Consider the following 26364-nt stretch of genomic DNA (forward strand, 5'->3'; position numbering starts at 1 on the left):
AGCATGCACTGCAGTCTCTGGTGCTGAGAACGTGTCCTGTTACATCATCAGTGGACATTTTGTCTTATTCATGGTATTATGACTTATATTTGTCACTGCAGTTGTACTTAATATCCATTGAAGTGTGAATATATATATATATATATATATATATATATATATATATATATATATATATATTAATAACACATTAATAACACATTTTTTTAGAACCTGTTACATAAGGTAGTTTTGTGTTTTTTGAATGATGAAAATCTGTCTCACTTTAACACAACTTTAACCAGATTAAATAAAAAATATTAAAATTTTAAAACATTTAAAAATGTTCCAAATAACGGTTTGAAAGTATCTAGTTTGCTTGTTATTCTGTCAATCATTATGCATGAATATATAAACAGTTGCTTGCGTTACAGTATATTCATATGTTTCAGAGCTCGAGTTATAGGATAATATACATATGAACATATGAGGATTTCACTGCCAAGAAGATTACTAAAATGTGTCAATACTTTATGTTGTCTTCCATATCATAAATGTGAATTTAAACATGCTTTCTTTATTGTATGACTTATTGAATTTATAATAATAATAATAATATTGAAAAAGAATGACTTAACAGAAGTCAGATTTTTAACTGTCAAAAAATAAACTGTCATAAAAAATGTAACCTCGGAGCCCTCAAGAAGAAGAAGACTCTTGGAGGATTATTATTATTATTTGTGAATCGATTTTTTGTAAATCGATTTTTCCAATTGAACTCGGGTTCGGAACAGGCAATCAAACCAAGTGTGAAAGCGCCCTAATACGCAGAAGAAGAAAACAAGAAACAAGCGAGTATTTGCTTTATAGGCCAAACCTGAGAAAATGGCACCATCTTGTAAAAAATAGAATTTTTTATTTATTTTGAAGCCTTGACAACAGAACGAAAACCTATTTATAAAGACTGCATTATTTTATAGTTAAAATTGCCACTTTAATGGGTTTCAATGGGGACAATTTTGTCCTTAAGGTCCTGAGTGTAATTATTTTGTGTTACTAGTGTAAAATAGATTTATGAAAGAAAAAGATTAGGGTGAAATAAGAAATTCCAATAAAAATACACACTTGTGCCAACATAGATGCAGTTGGCATTAACACAGGAAACAGTGTCAGAAAACAAGACTTTTTTTATATAAAATGTATATTTAATAAAACATGTTATACTCAAAAACTGCTAGCCATGAATCTAAACAAGTTGTGTTAAAAAAAAAAAGAAGAAGAAGAAGAAAAAAAGAAAAATAAGAGCTTTCAGTGAGGTTTTGTTTGGGTTCAGTACTAAACTTTCCCCATTATATGCCAGCAAAGCTCCACTGGTATAAACAGCGCTGGGATTTGAAGTACAGTAGAAATTTTGGTAACGCTTTAGATTACAGCCCGGAAAGTACTGCGTAATTAAAATGAAAGTACAGTATAAGTACAGTATATTTCGGTAATTACAGTTTACCTATAAAGTACTTACGTGTAAGTATAGGGGAACAATATGTAAAGTCTTGGGAATAAAGGTGTAACAACCAGGAAAATACTGTGTAATTAAAACAAAATTACAGTGTAACTTTTGGTAATTACAGTGTACCTATAAAGTACGTACGTGTTAAGTATAGGGGAATAATATGTAAAGTTTTGTGAATAAAGGGGTAACAACCAGGAAAATAACAAATTATTTAGGCAAATTATTTAGACTAAGTATTTTAGAATCGTACTTTTGGGAGCAATTTACGAGTAGGGCCTACATACACTGCACCTTTTTGTAATAATAGTGTATAAAAATACATTAAAGGCTTTTTTAAAATTACGCAAAGGTGCACTGATTAAGTTTCAAGATGTCACGATCACCATCTGTTTCTGCACTACATTACCCAGAATTCTCCTTGGCACACCTGCATTCACTCTCCAGATTACTGATCACCTGCACCTGTTCATAATCAATTGCCTCATCAGTCAACGCATAAAACACTCACTGTGATTTCAGACTTGGTCAAGCCTCCAACAGGAACAGATCATAATCCGTTGTCTCCGTTTCCTCTGATACATCAAGAAACATCAAGTTGTAATGTATACTTACCTGAAACACTCACCTTTATGTCATTGTTGTGCTGTCTTCAGAAATCCTGTCTGAGTCCATGCTGCCTGAGATCCTGTGTTCCTTTGAGTTTCCAGTGTTTCAACTGAGCTTGTTTGATTGCCGATCCGCATCTGAAAGAGAAGAGACAAAGTTTACTGAACTGAGATTGCTTGACGTCAACTTATCCAAAGTGAAAGTGCTTACCTGCTTTTCACCCCACATCGAGTTTCCTTCACGACTTCTGCACTTAAATTGAGTGAATACTCACCTCGCACTCTGATCATCTGTAAATAAAGCTGTGTTTGATTCACTTACCTCTGTCTCCTGGTCTGTATCCTGACAGAAGGCTTGACCATGAACTAGGGCAATGGATCCTACACAGCCCGCAGTCCGTGCTTCGGCGAACCCCATGACATACACTATGTTCGACCAGAATGGTAGAACTTTGGAGGAATTTGCTAAAGTTTACCTTAACCTTTACCAGGATGGGAGCTGGGATGAGGAATTCCTTCAACAGGAGTTCTGGACCGGGTTGAATGATCCACTCACCCAGATGCTGCTGCTGGATGATCTCGAATTACCTCTCATCAAACTCATTGACCGCACGCTGTGGGTGTGTGGTTCATCATTCACTGTGAGAGACATCCAGTCCGGTCTCCATGTCCAGCCCGATCCTCACCTCATCAGCCCCGTCGAACCTGCTCACACTGTCAACCCAGACAAACCCACAGTACCACTCCCCGATGAACACCGTATCCGTACCGGACCAGTGGCTGAGATCACATGGCCCAGAGCACGAAAACTGATTTCAAACAGTGCTGATCTGGCGTCTAAGGTGTTTGATCCCGTTCTGATGTCTGTCCGGGGAGCTCGCAGATCTGCTCCACGTTCCACCAAATCCACCGAGCCTGTTATCTGCCCAGCCAAATCTGAGCACATCGTCTGCCTAGCCGAGCCTTCACTTCACGCCAGTTCAGCCGAGCCTGCACTTCACGCCAGTCCAGCCGAGCCTGCACTTCACGCCAGTCCAGCCGAGCCTGCGACTGAGAGCGTCATGCCCGCCGAGCCTGCGACTGAGAGCGTCATGCCCGCCGAGCCTGCGAGCGTCATGCCCCCAGAGCCAGTCGTCGGCCCAGATGTTCCGAGTCCAGTTCCGAGTCCAGTTCCGAGTCCAGTTCCGAGTCCAGTTCCGAGTCCAGTTCCGGTCTTCGAGCAAGAGCCAGAGCCAGAGCCAGTCTTCCCAAAGGCGCTTCCTTTCGCCGCTAGTCTCGCCCAGCTTAGAGCCCTCTTCGCCGCTGGTCCTGCCCAGCCCAGAGCCGCCTTCGTCGCTGGTCCTGTCCAGCCCAGAGCTGCTTTCGCCCCCTGCCTCATCCAGCCATGTGTCAAAACCTGACAATTTCCCCATTCAAATTTTGGGGGGGCGCAGTATACCTGCTAGGGGGACCGCGGAGGTCTCTCCGACGAGGTTCCCAGTGTCACCATGGCCACCAGAAAAAACATATCCGCCATGGCTGCCCAAAGGGTCATCTCCGCCATGGCCGCCTGAAGGGTCATCTCCGCCATGGCCACCCGAAGGGTCATCTCCGCCATGGCCACCCGAAGGGTCATCTCTGCCATGGCCACCCGAAGGGTCATCTCCGCCATGGCCACCCGAAGGGTCCTCACCGCCATGGCCACCCGAAGGGTCCTCACCGCCATGGCCACCCGAAGGGTCACCACCGCCCTGGATGCCTGAGGGTCCGACAGCTCCGCCCTGGCCACGCCCACAGCCTGTTCCGCCCTGGTCTCCTGACCAGCTTGCTCCGTCCTGAAGTCCAGGATGCCCACCCTCCCACCCCTTTGGATGTTATACGGCGCGAGGACGCGCCTTCGAGGAGGGGGGGGTACTGTCACGATCACCGTCTGTTTCTGCACTACATTACCCAGACGCATAACGCATAAAACACTCACTGTGATTTCAGTCTTGGTCAAGCCTCCAACAGGAACAGATCATAATCCGTTGTCTCCGTTTCCTCTGATACATCAAGATACATCAAGCTGTAATGTATACTTACCTGAAACACTCACCTTTATGTCATTGTTGTGCTGTCTTCAGAAATCCTGTCTGAGTCCATGCTGCCTGAGATCCTGTGTTCCTTTGAGTTTCCAGTGTTTCAACTGAGCTTGTTTGATTGCCGATCCGCATCTGAAAGAGAAGAGACAAAGATTACTGAACTGAGATTGCTTGACGTCAACTTATCCAAAGTGAAAGTGCTTACCTGCTTTTCACCCCACATCGAGTTTCCTTCACGACTTCTGCTCTTAAATTGAGTGAATACTCACCTTGCACTCTGATCATCTGTAAATAAAGCTGTGTTTGATTCACTTACCTCTGTCTCCTGGTCTGTATCCTGACACAAGACAAGTAAAACTATTGCAACTTTTTTTTTTTTTTTTTAATGCTGGGAAAATATACTCTTGTTCCATGTAGTTACAGGGTAAGTATGACATTGCGGGCTGTAAATTAAAGTGGTGCTCCTTACCCTCTTGTTTCATAGTTACAGGGTAAGTACAATAAAAACACATGTACACACTCACAATCTGATATCACTTGGAAAACTTTATTTGAAAAACAACTTATTTCAAAACGGATTTACAGCACTTTGTTTCTCTTGCTTGGTTTCCTCCTCCTCTTGTTCCTCTTCTTCTTTTTCTTTCTTTCCACTGATGAATCTTAAGAAGGAATCCCATGACATGTCTCTTGCTATTCTGTATTATGTGTTAAAAGAAAATACAGTACAGAAATGTCCTCACCATTTACTCATCTTTTACCCTCATGTCATCCGAGATGTATACGAATTTCCTTCTTCAGATTAACACAAACAAAAGTTTTTAGAAAAATAAATAATCTCTGTGAATGCATATAATGCAAGCTCATGTGTTCCTAAAAGTTGACAACAGCACATACAACAATAACTACAGTAATCCATACGACCCCAATGGATGAATCAATGTCTTCTGAAGTGAAACGATAAGCGTTTGTAAGAAAAATACCAAATATTTAAAAATTTTAAACTGTAGACTATCGCTTCCGACCAACTGTCACCTGCTCATTCATGAGAGGGTTGAGTAAGTTTTTTTTTTTTTTTTTAATCTCCTTATATGTTTTCCCCTGAAAAAATTAATAATAATAATACAAGGATGACATGGCAGAGAGAAATAACAAGAAAACATACATATACAAGGAAAGCTTTTAATTGCATGTATTTACTTTAAATATTTCTTCATAATATTGTATAAATCGTAGGGATTTTTTATTATTTATATAACGAAGAGAACGAAGAAGTGAGCTTAATTCAGAGTCAAAATAAGGATAGGACAGAATGTTATTTGCAAATTTTTGTTTATGAATGAAGAATTTTCCGTATAGAATAAAGAAATTAACAACATACTCTAGGGGTTTATTTTTATCGTCATTATAATAAAACATAATGTATTTTAAACTGAAAGAAAGAGTCACACTGGCAGATAGGCCTATGTAAGAACCTAGGTCAGACCAAAATTTTTTGGATATCGGGCAATCATAAAACAAATGTTCAAATGTCTCCTCTGCTTGTTTACAAAAAGTACATGAGCTGTCAATATCCAAATATTTAGAAATATTAGAGTTGACAGGATATATTTTATGTAAAATTTTAAAATGTATTTCCTTAGCCTTATTGGACAAACAGTATTTACCAGGTAAAAGCCAGGCCCTTTTCCAATTTATATCTTCTACCAAAGGTCTCCAATAGAATTTTCCTCTTGGAGAAATCTTTTTCATAAATTGAAAGATTTGGCATATATGTCTATTTGTACATTTCTTGTCCAAAAGATCAATTTCATCTAAGAGTAAAGTAGACTGTATTGTGACTGTTCTTCTTAGATTATATATGGAGTGGCTTTTAACCAGATGAATTAACCCAGGCGAGATTGCTTTAACCACTGTATTAAACTCTTTTGGATGAATCGGGAAATTGTGGTAAGTCATAAAATTCTCATAAGTAAAAAGGTTACCCGAATCATCAAATAAGGAGAGGATACAGTTAATATCATTTTGGAACCACCTGGGGAAAAATAAAGATTTATTTCTGACAGTGATATCACTGTTATTCCATAATAATGTTTTGTGAGGTGAAAAACAGTGAACGTAACACAGCTTCCAAGCAAGGAGACATTGTTGATGAAATTTGGACAAGGCGATAGGTAGCTTAGACGGTAAATAATTACATTTTAGAATAAAGGAGAGACTACCGATTTGATTAAATATTTGGTTGGGGATAAAATACCAAATGGAATTTGGATTGGCAAGACATCTCTTAAGCCAATTTATCTCAAAGATATTTATCATATCAGAAAAATCTAAAAACTCAATGCCTCCATCTGCTCTATCGTTAGAGAGCACTTCTTTTTTTAGTTTATGAGGTTTCTTTTTCCAAATGAAATCTAAAAAAAATTGTATTAACTTCTTTAGCATTTTTTTTTCTCCACAAATAAAGATAAAGATGGATATACAAAAAGAGAAAGACCTTCTGCCTTTGACAGGAGGACTCTGCCATATAATGACAGGTCCCGCTGTAGCCAGATATTAAGAATATTTTTAGATTTAATGATCCTAGATGAAAAGTTTAAATGTTGTCTTGACAAAAGATTTTTAGTAATAAATTCCTAGATATTTTATTGTGGACTTAATATATATGTGGTATATTTTCAATCGAATCATAATTCAGATCATGGAGAGGCATGATCTCACATTTTGAGATATTTAATTTTAAACCAGAAGCACAAGAAAATTGGTTAATTAAATCTAAAGCCTTTGACACATATTTTCCATCTTTTAAGAACAGCGTGGTGTCGTCTGCCAACTGTGAAATTTTTATTTCCCTCCCAAAAATAAATATTCCTTTCAATTCTTGATTTTGAACAATGCTCACAGATAGCAACTCAGTAACTAATAAAAATAAAAAAGGAGAAATAGGGCAACCCTGTCTAACACCACGATGTACATCAAATCTCTGAGAAGTGTCAAAATTAATAATAACAGAACTGTTAACACCTTTATAAAACATAGAAATAGTGGAAATAAAAAAATCCCCAAAACAAAACAACTTAAGTGCTTTTAGAAGAAAATGATGTTCAATTGTATCAAAGGCTTTGTAAAAATCAAGAAAAAGAATAAGACCTTGAGATTACATGGAATCTGCATAATCCAACAAATCCAGGACCAATCTTATATTGTTGGAAATATGACGGCCTTTTAAAAAGCCAGATTGTGTTTCAGAAATAATAGAGCTAAGATTCAATTTTAATATTGGCAAAAACCAAAGCCAGAATTTTATAATCTACAGTAAGAAGCGTAATAGGGCGCCAATTGTCAATAGAAAGAGTATCTTTGTTGGGTTTAGGTATGAGGGAAATAATCCCTTGTTTCATGGTTATGGTCATCTCTCTCTGCGTGATGCATTCTTTGTACACATTGAGTAAAGGGCATTTAATAATATCCCAAAAATGAATATAAAATTCTATGGTAAGGCCATCAATGCCCGGAGACTTTCCTTTTTTCATCGAATTAAGTGCTTTCCACACTTCCTCACAATTTATATCCAATTAATAATATGATTTATCACAGTCATTAATGGCTGGGATAACGCTCTGTATTTTTTTCAATAAATTTATCACAACTATTAATATTGAAATTAGAAGAATAAAGGTCACTATAAAATTTTGTAACAAATTTAGAAATTTGAATAGGATCTTTACAAATTGCTCCTTCAATATTAGGGCAGTAAGGGCTTTTTTCTTTCCATTTCTTTTCTCAAGTGCAAAGAAATAGCTAGATTTTTTTTTCACCTTGTTCTAACCACTTGGCTCTAGATCTTATAAAAGCCCCCTTAGCTAATTCTAAATAAAGTTTATTAATTTGCAAATTGATACTATTCAGCTCCAGTTTTTCTTCTTCAGAGATGGTCTTTTTCAATAATAACTCATTTAACCTGCAAATCAGATTAGATTCTAACTGATGTCTATTGGCTTTCAATGCTTTGCTTCTTGTTATAGCAATTAGTCTAATCTTGTATTTGAAATATTCCCATTTTTCTTTGTAATTATTATGTACATCAGTAAATAATTATTTTACCAGATTAACAATACATTTATTGAATTTGTCTGTCATCCTTTAATAAGATATTATTAAACTTGCAGTAGCCCTGCAATTTGGAATTAGGCTGCAGACCGCAAAGGTAATTTAAATAAATTTGCTTATGGTCTGATAAGGGAGCAAAGGCATGAGAGATATCTTTAACAAGATGAAGAATTGAAGAAGAAATTAAAAAAAAAAACTATTCTAGAGCGAAAAGATACATTTTTGTTGGACCAAGTATAATCCTGTGAATCTGGGTTATAAAACCGCCACGCATCAGTCAAAGAGTAATCAGAACATATAGAAAGAATTAAGTCATTTCTTAGAGCAATTTTGCTAGGCCTAGGGGGATATCTATCTAAAACTCATTAAAGTCACCACCTAAAATAACATAAGAACCTTTATATTCAATAAGTAATTCTTTGATTTTAGAAGAAATTTGAGAAAAAAAGAACCTTATTAGAGGCATGAGAGTTAAACCCATAAATATTGCATAAAATGGCGAAAGAGTTGTCTTGCTTAATGACTGTTGTAATCCACCTGCCATCATTAGATTCCACCACTTTTAGAATATCCCCTTTGAATTTGTGTATGAGAGTCAAGAAAGACCCCTGCAGAATGACTATTCCTATGACTGGCAAAAATCGTATTTCCCCATTGTGTCTTCCAATATTTTAGATCTGCACCTTCAGAGTGTGTTTCTTGTAGAAATATTAAGTCTGCATCACTTCTCTTACAAAATAAAAAAAAATGCTTTCCTTTTAACCACATCACGTAATCCCTTGACATTAAAGGGTTAGTTCACCCAAAAATTAAAATTCTGTCAGTAATTACTCACCCTCATGTTGTTCCAACCCCGTTCATCTTCGGAACACAAATTAAGATATTTTTGATTAAATCTGAGAGCTGATCACTCCTCCATAGGCTTCTAAGACATTATAACTTGCTGGCCCAGAAAATGTATTAAAGACATCGTTAATATAGTCCAAGTGACTACAGTGGCTCAACCTTAAGTTTATAAAGCGACGAGAATACTTTTTGTGCGCAAAAAAACACAAAAATAACGACTTTATTTCACTATTTATTTTCTTCTCTCTGGGCCTCGAGTTTTTTCACGTAGTGTTTAAGCGCAGCGCGTCTGTGTTGCACGTCACACGCATCACACACATGACCAGCGTCGGCCAATTGTGAGCCTACGTGTGACGTATAACACAGAAGCGCTACGCAGTTATTCTACGTGAAAAAACTCGAGGCCCAGAGAGAAGGAAATGAATAGTGGAATAAAGTCATTATTTTAGTTTTTTTTACGCACAAAAAGTATTCTCGTCGCATTATAAACTTAAGATTGAGCCAATGTAGTCACTTGGACTATATTAACGATGCCTTTAATGCATTTTCTGGGCCAGCAAGGTATAATATCTTAGAAGCCTATGGAGGAGTGATCCAGCTCTCAGATTTAATCAAAAATATCTTAATTTGTGTTCCGAAGATGAACAAAGGTCTTACGGGGTTGGAACAACATGAGGGTGAGTAATTACTGACAGAATTTTCATTTTTGGGTGAACTAACCCTTTAAGAGACAAAACAGACAAAGCAAAAAGATGAGTAAATTATGAGAACATTTCTGGGTGTAGGCTACTGTATTTTCTTTTAATACATAATACAGAATAGAAAAAGATTCCTTAAGATTAGACTAATCAGTGGAACGACAGAAAAAGAAGAGGAGGACCAAGAGGAGGAAGAAGCCATGCAAGAGAAACAAAAAAGGACAAAACATGCTACTTTCTGTCAGGACTTAAGTATTTGAAATGAAAAGTTGATTTTAAAAAAATAATAAAGAATAAGAAGTGTAATATGTTGTAAATCTGTTTTGAAATAAGTTGTTTTTCAAATAAAGGTTTTCCAAGTGATGTCAGATTGTGTGTGTACTTACCCTGTAACTACATGAAACAAGAGGGTAAGAAGCACCACTTTAATTTACAGCCCGCAATGTCATACTTACCCTGTAACTACATGGAATACTTACAGTCTAAATAATTTGCCTAAGTAATTTGTTATTTTCCTGGTTGTTACCCCTTTATTCCCAAAACTTTACATATTATTCCCCTATACTTACACGTAAGTACTTTATAGGTACACTGTAATTACCGAAAGTTACACTGTACTTTCATTTTAATTACGCAGTACTTTCCGGGCTGTAATCTACGGAGCCCCTGAGGGGACCTGTGAAAAAAAAAAAAAAAATAGGACTTTCGCGTGCGCACGAGAAACTTTCGCGTGCGCACGAGAAACTATCGCGTGCGCACGAGAAACTTTCGCGTGGGCACGAGAAACTATCGGTTTGCATTATAGCGTCATTAATACAAATGTGGAAATATGGATGATGTATATATCATTTATGTTGTTGTTTGACATGTTTTGAAGTGTTTATTTTAGCAAAAATCTCAAGCAAGGTGCTATTAAAGACAAGACTTAGAGGCATATTTTAGTCACAATTCAAATAATTGTATTAACTTTGAATATACTTTGAATAAACTTTGTATTTGTATGTGTATTGATAAAAAATAAACAACAGGCTAATAATCTTCTGCTACTGAGATGAAGGAAACATTTTTTTAAAGAATTAAAGTTCACAAGATTGCTATTTATCTTGATCAAACTGTTCCGTCATCAGCTCTTCCTCAGTTCCGCACTGCAGAATAAAATAGTCATCCTCTGCTGCAGTTGTACGGATTCTTAACGCATTTATTGCAACCACATTTCATCTTTTTCTCATCAAACAACCAGATTAACGAATGCTTCGACACAACCCGTACCGAAGAGCCTAGACAGGTCTTTCTTCTGTATACTGTATACAGGGTGAATGACGACTGTTGGCCTACCATGGTCGCCCTCGTCAGTAAGTTTTAAATAATAATAATAATAATAATAATAATAAATTAAGATATAAATCAATATAATTCGTTGTAAATTAAATATTTTAAACAATAGCTACAAAAAGGTAATAATTGACTGTATAGTCCTAACGTTCATGCATGAACTGTCATTCAGACTTACTGTCTAACAACCAGAGAACAGAGAACATCAGAGATATTAAAATACATACTCTTCTGAGTTTTATGATGTAGGCCTTTTTTTTATTAAAATGTATCGGCCTATAATTTATATCTCAAGGATGCGAGCTTGTGCGTGGCGCACTCAGTCATGTTGAGAGGGAAACACGCATTATATTATTAGGCTAGTCTATTCAGAAATAGTGTAAAAGACCTGTAAATAAAATACAACATTAACATTATAAACACTATTAATAACATATAGGCTATGCGCATTTTACTTCCCCATAGCCAAATCCTTAAATGAATGGAATCAGAAAACAACAAGAAATGAAAAATAAGTAACCACTTATAATAATAATAATAATAATAATAAATACATAGTAGTCTATAAAAATAGCCCATTGTGTCCTTTATTACAAACAACTTTTAGCCTATTTTAAACGCCAAGCCTAAACGAATTTATTTGAATCGAAACTGAAACTATAGGCTACCGCAAAGTTGGGTTCGCGCATCTTTCGTTCGGTCCAAAGTTTAATACTGAACAGGAATTAATAATCATTTAGGCTAATAATGAACCGGCTGTGATGTCAAGTTAATGGCAGAAGTGAACCGATGTTGTTAATATCGCGATTCGCCGGCGCCATCACTTGAATTTGTTCCTTGAATTTCTTTCTTTTTCAAAGGCATGACATTTTGTAGTCATTTTGAATGTACACAAATAAAAATATACATTTTACTGTTTCGAATGACAGTATGAAACGATAAAGTATTAAGTTATTTCCCCAACTGAGGAACAAATTAGGAACAACTGTTCCCCAACTGAGGAACAAACTAAATGATTATTAATTCCTGTTCAGTATTAAACTTTGGACCGAACGAAAGATGCGCGAACCCAACTTTGCGGTAGCCTATAGTTTCAGTTTCGATTCAAATAAATTCGTTTAGGCTTGGCGTTTAAAATAGGCTAAAAGTTGTTTGTAATAAAGGGCACAATGGGCTATTTTTATAGACTACTATGTATTTATTATTATTATTATTATTATTATTATTATAAGTGGTTACTTATTTTTCATTTCTCGTTGTTTTCTGATTCCATTCATTTAAGGATTTGGCTATGGGGAAGTAAAATGCGCATAGCCTATATGTTATTAATAGTGTTTATAATGTTAATGTTGTATTTTATTTACAGGTCTTTTACACTATTTCTGAATAGACTAGCCTAATAATATAATGCGTGTTTCCCTCTCAACATGACTGAGTGCGCCACGCACAAGCTCGCATCCTTGAGATATAAATTATAGGCCGATACATTTTAATAAAAAAAGGCCTACATCATAAAACTCAGAAGAGTATGTATTTTAATATCTCTGATGTTCTCTGTTCTCTGGTTGTTAGACAGTAAGTCTGAATGACAGTTCATGCATGAACGTTAGGACTATACAGTCAATTACCTTTTTGTAGCTATTGTTTAAAATATTTAATATACAACGAATTATATTGATTTATATCTTAATTTATTATTATTATTATTATTATTATTATTATTTAAAACTTACTGACGAGGGCGACCATGGTAGGCCAACAGTCGTCATTCACCCTGTATACAGTATACAGAAGAAAGACCTGTCTAGGCTCTTCGGTACGGGTTGTGTCGAAGCATTCGTTAATCTGGTTGTTTGATGAGAAAAAGATGAAATGTAGTTGCAATAAATGCGTTAAGAATCCGTACAACTGCAGCAGAGGATGACTATTTTATTCTGCAGTGCGGAACTGAGGAAGAGCTGATGACGGAACAGTTTGATCAAGATAAATAGCAATCTTGTGAACTTTAATTCTTTAAAAAAATGTTTCCTTCATCTCAGTAGCAGAAGATTATTAGCCTGTTGTTTATTTTTTATCAATACACATACAAATACAAAGTTTATTCAAAGTATATTCAAAGTTAATACAATTATTTGAATAGTGACTAAAATATGCCTCTAAGTCTTGTCTTTAATAGCACCTTGCTTGAGATTTTTGTTAAAATAAACACTTCAAAACATGTCAAACAACAACATGAATGATATATACATCATCCATATTTCTACATTTGTATTAATGACGCTATAACGCAAACCTAAAGTTTCTCGTGCGCACGCGAAAGTTTCTCGTGCCCACGCGAAAGTTTCTCGTGCGCACGCGATAGTTTCTCGTGCCCACGCGATAGTTTCTCGTGCGCACGCGATAGTTTCTCGTGCGCACGCGAAAGTTTCTCGTGCGCACGCGATAGTTTCTCGTGCGCACGCGAAAGTTTCTCGTGCGCACGCGAAAGTCCTATTTTTTTTTTTTTTTCACAGGTCCCCTCAGGGGCTCCGTAGTAATCTAAAGAAAGTTACCGAAATTTTATCTATCAAATATTACACACACACACACACACACACACACACACACACACACACACACACACTGTACTGAGATCTGATATTATCTCATATCCTGATTAACCTCATAGTAACCACAGTTAACTAGATAGCCTTGTGCTGTCAGGTCAGATTTCTAGGATTAACCCCCTTGGCTTGTCTAACACATATCAGCAAGTCTAGGAATACTATATCCTCATTGTGTAACAATACATATTTGTAAGTTAAGCATATGGATCAAAATGTATGCTTACCTCCGGCAGAATCTTGTCCAAGGATTCTTTGAAGAATAGTTGTAGTATAAGCTACACTTATAATGCTCTGGTAATATATTTATAGAATTGCCTTCTATGAGCTGAAGTATGAAGAAACAGTAGGCCTACTTGTCTTTAAAAAATAAAATTTATTTATACAAAAGATTAAAATACTGGTTATACAATAAAACAATAAAAGGTTTGTATCAAACTAAACAAAAGGTTACAGATTATAATACTTTCAGCTCTATCCTTTTCAGGGCAGTCCTGAAAAAGGATTTACAATGGCTAATTACCTTATATGCTGTTCAAGCGGTATATATGGTTAACTTGTTCTCGTCCGAGTTTGTCAAGTTAAGAAATACAGCAGAGCAATATCAGTCAAAGGATTCTAGTAAAAAGTATACTGAAGATGAACTATATTCTCTTCAGGGCTGCAACGACATCAAAATCAAAAACGCAACACTCTTATAGGGATCTCCCAGTCACGTGACTCCTAGCCGCGTGTCAGCCATTTTGACGGAATACATCCGACAGCTACTCAGCGGCAATGGATCTATTAGGCTAATTATAAAATTATCTGTTTTACTTTCGGGTTATAGGGCTGTGACGGTGGCAGTTTTTTACCACTGCGGTGGTAATCGACCAACTACCTGCGGTGGTTGGGGGGTTGTTTTGAAAATTGAAATAAAAATGTAGTGTTTATTTGAGCAAAAAAGTGTTTATTTGAGCAATTCCGTCAAAGAAGCAACACACTAAAGCCTGTAAAGCATTGAAATAAATATCAGTAAATATTGGAAACTTAAATAATATAATAAAGTTGAAATGCTATTTCATGCATACTGAGTTTTTTACACTGTTAAAGAGTTGGATTCCCATGCTAAACATGGACAAAGTTTCAAAAATTAAATTGTACGTTTGAAGGAGTATTTCTGTGCCAAAAATGCTCCTTCCGGTTTGTCACAAGTTTCGGAAAGTTTTTTTCGAGTATGGGCATGTGTGACGTCAGATGGGGCGGAATTTCCTTATACGGGTCCTAAGGGCACTTCTCCGGAAGAACGCGGGCGCGCGCGCAACCGTAGACCAGAGCGACAGAGCAAAAGCAGTACGCTCAGCTTTAGGGAAGTCAATGTCACCAAAGAAGTGGGCTTTTGGTTGCAGGGGCAAGACAACACTGCACAGATTCCCAAAGAACCCAGCGTTAAGGGACCAGTGGATGGAGTTTGTTTTTCCAGAGCATCAACAGAGGTTGTGCAAGACTGTTTGTTCCCTGCATTTCGACGATGATTGTTTTATAAACAAAGCCCAGATCGACGGATTTGCAGATCGTCTAATGCTTAAGGATGGAGCAGTCACAATGATAAAGGTTCGCGGTCGCAGGCGGTGAGTAAAACTGTTGAACAAATGTCTCTGTGTTGTTAGCTCAGCGCGTAAGCACAGCTATAGCACACCGCCCACACGGCCCGCCCCCAGCCGCTCGTTTTTTTCTGGAAAGACTCGGTACAGCCTATCTTTCTTTTATAAATATAATAAAACTAAAGACTTTTTTGAGATATGAAGGATGCAATACTACTCTATAGGTACTCAAGATTAACAGGAGATTGAGTGAAAATGAGCATTTCACCCCCCCTTTAATAAATTCCACACAAAGACGCGTATTCCACATGAAGCCTATACCGCTCTGCGCTTTGAGAGGAATATTTTAGCATTTTCTATTCCGTCAAAATGGCTGCTCCAAGTGGCGTGACGTCACGCGGGACGTCCCTATACAAAAAGCACTCGTATATATAGGAACGTTGATTACATCAGTTCCTGTGTCTATGCTAGGGTTTTTCCCAGAGGAAGTAAAACCATGTGACTAACAAATCATATGACAATGTAAAGCAAACGTAAATCATGTAACAATGTAAAACATGTGACAGGCATAAATCATAAAACAATGTACTTTCAATACTACATTGTATTAACTCATGGGAATTGTGTTTTACCACAAGTGTGCATTCATGTTAACATTCTTCCTTCCTTTTCTGCCCATCCATCGTGGGAACCTATTGGAATGTGTTCTTGAATATAAGTCAGGAAATGGATGTGTGTTTGTTAGTGCATTAAGCTCCAGAACTCAAGAAATCTTTCCTTGCAACACACACACACACACACACACACACACACACACACACACACACACACAGACCATTTTTCTAGTACATGCATACAAACCACACTGACATCCACACGAATTATAACTGCATCATTTATCCAATTGATACGCAAATACGCAGAAGTAGAAAACATGAATAAAGCAAGTATTTGCTTTATAGGCCAAACCTGAGAAAATGGCGCCATCTTGTGAAAAAGTCCACATTTAAATTTTGCATCTTTACCAACAGAATACAAATGTTAAATGTTTGTTTGTTAAATGGCCCTGGGATTAAAAAAAAGAAATGTAGTTTTCAATGGGGATATTTTTTTTCCTTAAGGTCCTGAGTGTAAATATTTTGTGTTATTTTACATTTAAGTGTGATTGATGAATAAGATGCTTTTATTACAGTGTTGTTATTGAAGCATAATTTGCAAAACTGAATTAGTCTAGAAGCAGAATCAGATTTTTCTGTGATTTTCTGCTGTAATAAAGAGTTTAACTGGTAAGATCCTCAGAGGAGAAGTTGAAGTTGAGCAGTAATTACATAAGAATGGAAAGACTGTGCCGTTGAAGGTGGATGTGAATGTGAGTAAATGTGTGTTAGTTACAGGATCAGAGAATGACACTGTTCCTCTGTCATAGTTCAGCTGAACTCTCACACGCTGAAGCTTCTGTTTAACAGTTAAGGAAGTGGCGGGTTGTGAGCTGTATTTGCTGTTCATGTATCGCACATACCAGACATTAGAGTCAAAGAAATCCACACTCTTCCTTTGGTTTGATGCTGTGGTTATTCCAAGATGCCAGTGTGTATTGTCTCCAACCTCCACATCCCAGCAGTGTGTTCCTGAGTTAAAGCCCTCAGATCCCAGGACAATTGGATACCTGACAAACCTCTCTGGATTTTCAGGAAGTGTTTTACCTTCACGACTGTACGACGCACTGGTCAGATCAGCAGAGAGTGTGAGACAATAATCTGTAGTGTTTGGATCCAGAGTCAACGGAGCTGCAAAGAGAATAACATCAGATTAGAGGATTAGATATGATGTATTAGAAATGTAAATGTAAAACACATATAAAGACTTCAAAACATAAATCATGCTCTCATAACAATGGTCTCTCAGTTACTGTCAGAATGGATTGAGGCTTTATGTTTAATATCAGTATTCAATCAACACTATAGTATCCTAATACATAAACATAAACTATGAGGAATAAACTTTTCATTATGAGTTCACTGTATGATCTGAAGATTTTCTGAAGTACAGTTCAGATTCACTTAGAAATTCAAGTGATGATTGTAAGCGCTCAATCGGCCTGATGGAGGCATCCAATCAGCGGCTGAAGGTCTCTGTCTTTTCTCATGGCAACGTATTTTGATTGAATGAAATACATTTTCTCATATGTATTTTCTCATTATTTCGTTATTGACTCCATAAATGAAAAGGTTTTTAATGATATCTGTGCATCATTAAATGTGAGCGAATGTTTGACCATTGTTTTTAACTCTTTACTGAAAATAATGTCAGAGTCAGTTAGAATAAAATCAAATGTTTACAATTTATTATGTCAGGGAATTGTATCATGCCAATTACATAATCAGTTCAAAGATAATCAATATAAAACATCAAATCTGCTGAGACTCACTGTATTGGACAGTTTCCAGCATCTTCTTCCAGACTCTGAACGGCAGGTTACCCAGATAACGCGACACATGAATCAAAGCTCCAGAACTCATCCGTGGATCCGGCTGTGAGATCTGGACTCTGAGGAACATTCAGGAGTCAGAACTGCAGTGAATTTGAGTTCATATCCACTGAGAGAAGAGATACGAGCAGCTCACTCACCTTTCCATCGTGACTTTATAGTTCTGGAAAATATAGAGTTTAAAAACATTTTAATATCTTATCAAACACTCTCACTGTCAATGAGTCTCTCTATACAAGTTGTTTTCTGCACAAAGAATGAAGCCAGATTGATTTGTCACCTTTAGAAACGAGACGTCATTGTCTTTCATCATCTCCTCCATGTCTCTGATTGTGTGTGAAAGAGCTGAGATGTGTGTGTTCATCTCCTCCAGCTTCTTCTTCATCCTCTGCTTCTTCTGCTCCTCTTCCTCTCTCAGTGCAGTGATTGTAGCTTCTTCTTCGTCTCTGAGAAACTGATGAAGCTTCTCAAACTCTTCTTTAATCTGACGCTCTGTGTGCTCAGCTTGAGACTGAAATCAAATCACATTCACTTCAGTCAGCGCTGTATGGACACACACTCCACTAATGTCAATAATAAACTCTGTGTGTGAATGTTGAGTATTTAACTCTTAATATCCTCACCTTGATGTGTTCAATTGTTTTATCAAACTTTTTCTTCATTTCTTTTCCATGTTTTTGCTTGTTTTGTAAGGACGTCAGCGCTGTATTAAATTCCTCCTACAGGTTAAGATGAAAATCTGTGAAATTTATGCAGCTCTAAGAGGTTTAAACATTGTATGTTTGTATGTTTTTATTGTTATATTATTTGTTGAATGGGTCGTTCTCATTGAAGCATTTGTGTCTGAAAATGGCAGGAGATATGTTTTTAAATTATTTAATTTGGAAAGGATGAACGTCAAGAAATCATTGTTCTCTTACGAGAGGTCTCTCGTTCTGCGTAAGTATCTTACGCTAGGGGAAAATCTCTTTTCCGCGAGATATTGAAGCCAAAAAATTATCCTTTAATTTTGTATTAATGTAAAACGCGTTGCAGCAGTATGCAGGCATAGGCGAGACAGCTCGCGCGCCTATTGGCTGCTCTGCGGCAACTGCATCAGCCTATCTAGCGAGGCCTATAGTGACGTCAGGCCAATGAGGGCGCTTCGCGCCCACTGCGTCACATCCCGCCGAAACAGGCGTGGCTTAGGCCTATAAAACAAGGTTCGGAGGCAGCTGATATCTGATTTTTTCATCTCTTCAGCGAAGCTCACGCATCGTTGGATCCGGAGAGAGAAGCCGCGCCGTCTGAAGAAGCCTTTCAGCGGGACGAGCCATCACCTGAAGCCGCTGGCCACGCCGCCTTCTACCGTCCGCTCCCGCTCGCTATCCGGCGCCTATATCCTTTTACTCTCTGTTCTGTGTGTGTGTGCTCGCTGGCGCGACACACACTCTAAAAGAGCTAGCGTCTTTTTAAAGATGCCTTCCTGCGGCTCATGCAGAGCCTCACTCAGCAACGGGGACCGCCATGTCATCTGCGTTTCCTGCCTGGGTGAAGACCACGCAGCGCTCGCGCTCGCCGACGGCGGCTGCCCTCACTGCGAGCTACTGCCTATGGCGACTCTGAGGACTCGTCTGGCAGCTTTCTCCGAGCCTGCACTTCCGCCCGCTGCGCTGCCGCGCCGTAAAAAGCACCGTGCTCAGCGGGTCCCGGAATCTTCTCCAGCCCACCAAAGCTCGCCAGTTCGCCCGCTTGCTTCGCCGGCTTCGGTCGGGTCGCTTCCTGTTGGACAGTGGCCGCGGTCCGCCGCCGCTTCTATTGAGGATGCTGACTTGAAAGCCGCGTCTGGGGAGGATGACACCTGCTCTCTGCTGGCGTCGGGCAGTGAGGATTGGGCGAGCTCTGTGGATCTCGCGCCTTCTGCTCGTGGACCGCCGAGCAAAAGAGCTAGCTGTTGACGGTGCTAAGAGCAGAGGATACCATTCGCTTCCGCCGGTCGAAGAGGCGATAGCAGCCCACCTTTGCCCGCCCTCTGCTGGACGGCGTGCAAAACCGGCTCTACCCTCCAAAGCCTGCTCGGTCGTGCTTTCTCCGCCGCTGGGCAGGCTGCGTCAGCGCTGCACACGATGGCCACGCTGCAGATTTTCCAGGCCGATCTCCTCCGAAAGCTGGACGAGATGGGACCAGATGCAATTTGCATGGCAGACTTAAGGAGTGCTTCAGACCTCGCTCTCCGCGCTACTAAGTCTGCTGCACAGGCCATTGGACGGAGCATGGCTTCTCTCACTGTTGCTGAGAGACACTCGCTGACGATGGCTGACGCTCTCGGAGATGTCTGAGTCTGAGCGCACCGCGTTCCTCGACGCCCCGCTTTCTTCTGCTGGCCTCTTCGGATCCTCTGTCAATGACTTCGTGGAGAGGTTCGCCGAGGTGCAGAAAGCGTCACAGGCCATGAGGCACTTCTTACCGAAGCGCTCCAGTTCCGCAGCGGGCCGTGCGAAACCACCTGCTCGGAGCTCACAGCCACAGCCTCCGCCCCCTGCTGCCTCGTCGCAGCGCTGACAGGACCGAAGCTCGAGGCCGCGCTCTCGCTTGACTAGCCGCCGCCCCGCTCCGCGCGGGCCACGGCCTAGGATTGCGGTGAAGCCCGAGGCCCCGAAGTCGTCCTAGCACGCCTAGGAAAGCGTCGGTGTTCGAGTCCCGCCGCGTCCGGACTTCCACCGAAGCTCATCGCTCGTTCAGTTCCAAGAAATGTGACTGTTCCAGTGTATTCTGCAGTAAACAAGCCGGAAGAGCTGCCCGCTTGCCTGCACACAAATGCCGTTTTTACGGCTACCCAGATAAATCCCATAAAGAGTGTATTTTCTGATGTCCCGGCCACGGCCGATGGTGCTATGAGTGTAGAAAACATGCCCACTGCCCAGTGACCATACCTACACACAAGCACAGCCCTACACACAGGGCCCGCGCTCATAAAATCGACTCAGGTCGATTGCGCATCCAACATAGTAAACGTGCCCACTGCCCAGTGCCCACAAACACTATGTTCTGCATGTCTCACGGTTTCTGTAAAAACGAAACCAGTGCGCATTCACTATGCTCAGGCAGACAATGCGCTCGACGCAGTAAATGTGCCCACTCTCCCGCGCCCGCATTCACTCACAGACATGATAAGTCCCACGGGACTCGCCCAGCCCTCCCTCACTCGGTTAAACACCGCAGCGGGGTCGAGCGCGGGCAATCTGCCCGCTGTGATCAGCGCGCTCCCCGCCTCAAATGTCACGGGCATAACGCCTATGTTACAACGCACCGAAGCGCCTCTGTCGCCGTGCGACCAGAGCGCTCTTCGCATTCAACCCCTAGCCACCCATGCAGATGCATGGGCAGCGATTCCCGGGGTTTCGGAATGGGTGCTAGACATTATAAAAAGACGCTATTCGCTACAGTTCTGTCGACGCCCTCGCCGTGCGGCGGCCCGCGTCGAAACCACAGTGAATACAGAAGTAGCACACCTACTTCGAGCCGAAATATCAAAACTGTTGAGCAAAGGAGCAATAGAGCCTTTATCTCAAGCTCAAAGCGAAGGGGGGCTGTACAGCAGATACTTCCTGGTACCGAAGAAAGACGGGGGGTCTCAGACCCATACTAGATCTAAGACAACTGAACAAAGCATTGGCGAGACGCCAAGATGCTCACAACCAGAAAAATTTACGATGTGCATGGACGCAGCGCTCGCGCCCCTCAGACTCCGGGGCATGTGAGTATTGAACTACTTGGACGATTGGCTGATTCTAGCTCAATCACACTCAGAGTTAATAGAGCACAGGACCGTTTTACTCGAACACCTCGAGAATCTAGGTCTAAGAGTCAATTGGGCGAAGAGTTCTCTGATCCCCAGTCAGATAATATCCTTTCTGGGCACAGAACTGGACTCGCAGTCTATGATAGCGCGGCTGTCATCACAGCGCGCGCTGGACATTCAGCGCGCAGCAAGCTCTTTCCGCTGTGGCGCGACCGTCCCGCTCAAGAAATTTCAGAAGATGCTGGGTCTTATGGCCTCAGCATCATCAGTTCTCCAGCTGGGCTTGCTCCGCATGCGCCCTCTGCAGTTCTGGTTAAAAGCGAGTGTACCGCGCCGAGCATGGGCGTCCGGTCTGCTTCATCTCAAGGTCGATCAGACATGCATCTTAGCTCTGAAACCTTGGAAAGCGAACGACTGGTATCAATCAGGTGTAAGCCTGGGGACTTCCTCGAGGATGAAAGTGGTGTCAACAGACGCCTCCACCTCGGGATGGGGAGCGCTGCTCGAGGGCAGACCGTTCTTCGGCCGATGGTCAGAACGGGAGAAGCTTCAACATATAAACTGCCTGGAAATGTTGGCAGTGGACAACGCGCTGACGCGTTTTTGTCCCCAGATAAAGGGTCACCACGTCTTGGTCCGCTCGGACAACATGTCGGTGGTGTCCTACATAAATCGCCAGGGCGGTCTCAGATCCCGAAACTTATACAGGTTGGCGGAACACCTCCTGTTATGGGCTCAGCGCAACCTGCACTCGCTGAGAGCGGTGCACGTGCCTGGGCTACAGAATTTGGGGCCAGACAGACTGTTCAGGAACAACGTTCCGGCGGGCGAATGGTCTCTACACCCACAAACAGTCGAACTGTTGTGGGAGAGGTTCGGCAGAGCGAAAGTGGGCCTGTTCGCGTCTCACGAAAACGCTCACTGTCCGGAATTTATCTCCAAGAGCAGGAACACGCTGGCCCAAGCGTGGCCGCGCTACCCGCTCTATGCTTTTTCCCCCGTCTCTCTCCTGCCTCAGGTGATAGAACGGATCAGGGAAGAGGGATGCTCAGTGCTTCTCGTAGCGCCACTCTGGAAGAACCAGCCGTGGTTCGCATTTCTGATGCAGCTAGCGGACACTGCCCCATGGCCAGTGCCAGTGAGGAGGGACCTCCTCTCTCAGGCCAGGGGTTCGATTTGGCATCCTCACCCGGAGCTGTGGTCCCTTCATGTGTGGACTATCAACGGGTACCCGCTGACCTCCCAGAGGGAGTGTTAAATACTATCACTCAGGCTAGAGCTCCGTCTACTCAATGGCTCTATTCCTCAAAGTGGTCTGTGTTTTCCAGCTGGTGCACAGCTCGGGGCATTTCACCCCTAGATTGTGGGGTGACGGAGGTTCTCTCCTTCCTACAAGAGCTACTGGATAAGGGCAGGGCCCCCTCCACGCTCAAAGTTTATGTGGCGGCTATAGCAGCGTTTTCTAAAACAACGCTTGGTCAGTCAATAGGAAGGAACGATTTAGTCATCCGCTTCCTTAGGGGAGCTAGGAGGCTGAATCCTCCCAGACCCCCTTCAGTCCCTGTGTGGGACCTTTCTACGGTGTTGGAGGCCATGAAAGGTGACCCATTCGAGCCTATCCAAACGATTGATTTTAAACACTTGTCTTTCAAAACAGTGTTTTTACTGGCTCTCGCTTCAGTGAAGCGCATAGGTGACCTACACGCGCTCTCCGTAAGCGCGACGTGCATGGAGTTTGGGCCAAATGACTCGAGAGTCATACTCAAACCTAGGCATGGTTACGTTCCAAAATCCCTCAACACACCGTTTCGGGCTCAGGTCATTTCCCTGTCAGCCCTGCCGGTCTCTGACGAGGAAGGGGACGCAAGCTTTCTTTGCCCAGTTAGGGCGCTAAGAGCTTATGTGTCTCGCTCGTCTGCCTTTAGACAGACAGAGCAGCTATTTGTTTCGTTCAGCAGGCGTTCCAAGGGACTAGCTGCATCGAAACAGAGCCTATCCAGATGGCGCTGGCATACACTACCAAGGGCTTGCAGTGCCCGTTGGGTGTCAGAGCGCACTCCACGAGGGGCATGGCCTCTTCGTGGGCTTGGTCTAGCGGGATTGCCTTGCAAGACATATGTATGGCGGCAGGCTGGGCCTCCCCGTCTACATTTATAAGGTTTTATAACCTGGAGGTTCCCGCCTTACAGGCCAAGCTGTTGTCGGTATAGACACTCATCAGTTCAGGCCGAATCCCGCCCTGTCTGTATGATGTCACACTAAGCACTTGCGTCTATGAATGCTGCTGTATGTGGGATGGAGTGGTTCCCCCCCTCTTCCCAGAACTCTCTGTGAGTTCCCTTGGTGATTATGCACTGTGAACCCTGAGCCTTTCGCCTTCAGGTTTATTGGTGTTAGATCCCAGCACGCACGGCGTTTTGCATTGGGTCCCCTAGCGTAAGATACTTACGCAGTACGAGAGACCTCTCGTAAGAGAACTTACTCGGTTACTAACGTAACCTCGGTTCTCTCTAGAGAGGGAACGAGTACTGCGTATCTTGCCGTGCATGCAACACGCTCTGGTTCGCTTCGGCGATGAAAAACCAGATATCAGCTGCCTGCGAGCTGTATTTATAGGCCTAAGCCACGCCCGTTTCGGCGGGATGTGACGCAGTGGGCGCGAAGCGCCCTCATTGGATCTGATGTCACGATAGGCCTCGCTCGATAGGCTGATGCAGTTGCCGCAGAGCAGCCAATAGGCACGCAAGCTGTCTCGCCTATGCCTGCATACTGCTGCAACGCGTTTTACATTAATACAAAATTAAAGGATAATTTTTTGGCTTCAATATCTCGCGGAAAAGAGATTTCCCCTAGCGTAAGATACTTACGCAGTACTCGTTCCCTCTTCTAGAGAGAACCGAGGTTACGTTAGTAACCGAGTACGTTTTCATTAAACAAATATGTTTTTTGCAATGGCCAATTCTTAATTATTATATCCATGCATTTATAAATTAGTGGTTGTGCAAATACAAATACAGAGGGTGAAATAATGCTAGTATCAATCACTTTTGGGTGTGTCTTGTAATAAATCACATATTATTAATGAAAAAATATTAATAAAACATGATATTTCTATTTTCTCTGTTTTGTGCCAATGCTGTTACATTCAAGAAGATTTGAACATCAGACGGTCGAAGTTTTGTGTAGAATTTTATATCAGTAGAAAGTCAGAGATTTAGTCTGAGTAAAAATAAATACTGGTCTATTGTTTACACAAATAATACTGTTTCTATGTTTAGCACTGTATTCAGCATATGAAATGAGAGATATTAGTCTTACCTTGTAAGATGAAAGCACTTCACTGATGGGTCTGAATGTGTGATTGGTGTGTTTCTCTGAGTCTCTGCACACTAAACACACAGGCTGTTTGTCCTCCCGACAGAAGAGTTTGAGTTTCTCACTGTGTAAACTGCAGATCTCCTCAGATCCTGATGAACGCCTCTCATTTCTCTCCCTTATCAATGGATCACACAAGTTTTTTAACACAAGATTAACTGAAGGTTCAGCTTTTGAGGATCTCCTGCAGACAGGACACTCCTGAGTTTTCTTAGTTTTCCAGAACTGTTGTAAACACTCTTTACAAAAACTGTGACTACAGGACAGAATAACAGGAGTCTTGAAGATTTCACTGCAAACAGGACAAGAAAGCTCTTCCACAAATTTTGAATCCATTTCCTCGATTTGTAAAAGATACAATGATCTACATTTTACTTTCACTTTCTGAACTTTGGTTTAATTAACCATTACAATCAAAATCTCATCTGGTTTCATTCAGAAATAAACAAAAATGCTATAATATAAAGTGTCCTCCTTTGTTCTTCACAACACTGACTCGTTTTAGCTTTCAGTAAAACTGAAAGGCAGAAATAATGAGTCACTTCCTTTTAGTTTTTGTAAGAGGGTGGAGTTTCTGAAGGATGTATAGACTGGATTTTTATCACTGTAAAGCCGCTTTGGAATAATCTACATTGCTAAAAGCGCTATATAAATGAAGATGACTTGACTTGACATGTATAGTTTTATCTTTATTTTATGCACGCTTTCAAACATATTCTGGAAACAAAGAACTGAATAAAGAATCAAGTGAGAGTCTGTAGCATAAAAAAACATTATAAAAGAATTTAATACTATAAAACAAAATAAGTTTATATATATATATACTTAGAGATAGACCGTCATTGTGTGTGTGTGTGTGTGTGTGTGTGTGTGTGGGTGGGTGGGTCGGTGGGTGGGGGGTGGGGGGGGGGCATGGATGGTATCAGTTGCTGACTTCAGAACATCATACTAGCATACTTCTCTTTCTATTTCTGCCAAATTTTTTTTATGTTTTTTTTTTTTAAGCCGGTAGGAAAACTTGCATCACCATCTTCCAGTTCATCTTGGAGTGAGCATCGAGTTTGCGAATCGATTTCGATTCAATATCTATTCATTTGGATAAATATGTAAATTTTTCTCATGGAGAAAATACTAATGTGGTAAACTGCACAGTGAACTCTGTCAGCTGGTACATTATTATTAAAGGTAATTGATTTGTACACAATTGCATGCACAATATGCATTTTTTTCGTAATAAAACATACAAAATTTTAAGGCTGAGACTTTGTTTCATATTGAAAGTATCCTGCTGTGTCTTGTCTGTCAGCCTATAGACCTTTCTCACAATAACCGGAAATACGTAATCGTTGTGGAAGTTCCTGTCAAGCATCAACATATCAGAAAAACATACCCGGGCA

General features: G+C 40.8%; 1 protein-coding gene across 1 annotated transcript; it reads right to left on the reverse strand.

The window, feature by feature from the left end:
• Window positions 1-14110: 14110 nt before the first annotated feature.
• On the reverse strand, window positions 14111-25493 carry LOC307170978 (E3 ubiquitin-protein ligase TRIM35-like). The gene is made up of 6 exons (XM_079892316.1): window positions 24911-25493; window positions 18435-18530; window positions 18092-18322; window positions 17952-17974; window positions 17752-17870; window positions 14111-17110 (listed from the first exon to the last, which is right to left on the reverse strand). The coding sequence occupies exons 1-6, from the start codon at window positions 25301-25303 to the stop codon at window positions 16566-16568; spliced, it is 1407 nt and encodes a 468-aa protein (XP_079748442.1). The 5' UTR covers window positions 25304-25493; the 3' UTR covers window positions 14111-16565.
• Window positions 25494-26364: the final 871 nt, after the last annotated feature.

This window comes from Squalius cephalus, assembly GCF_949319135.1.
Source record: "Squalius cephalus genome assembly, chromosome: 14".
NCBI lineage: Eukaryota > Metazoa > Chordata > Actinopteri > Cypriniformes > Leuciscidae > Squalius > Squalius cephalus.

Bases quoted from the DNA above. Each gene is read 5' to 3' on its own strand.
- LOC307170978 (XM_079892316.1), bottom strand. From the start codon at position 25,303: ATGGATTCAAAATTTGTGGAAGAGCTTTCTTGTCCTGTTTGCAGTGAA. The intron at 18,323-18,434 runs GTGAGGATATTA...ATTTGATTTCAG, and splicing joins AAACAATTGAACACATCAAG to TCTCAAGCTGAGCACACAGA. The intron at 17,871-17,951 runs GTGAGTGAGCTG...AATGTTCCTCAG, and splicing joins TATAAAGTCACGATGGAAAG to AGTCCAGATCTCACAGCCGG.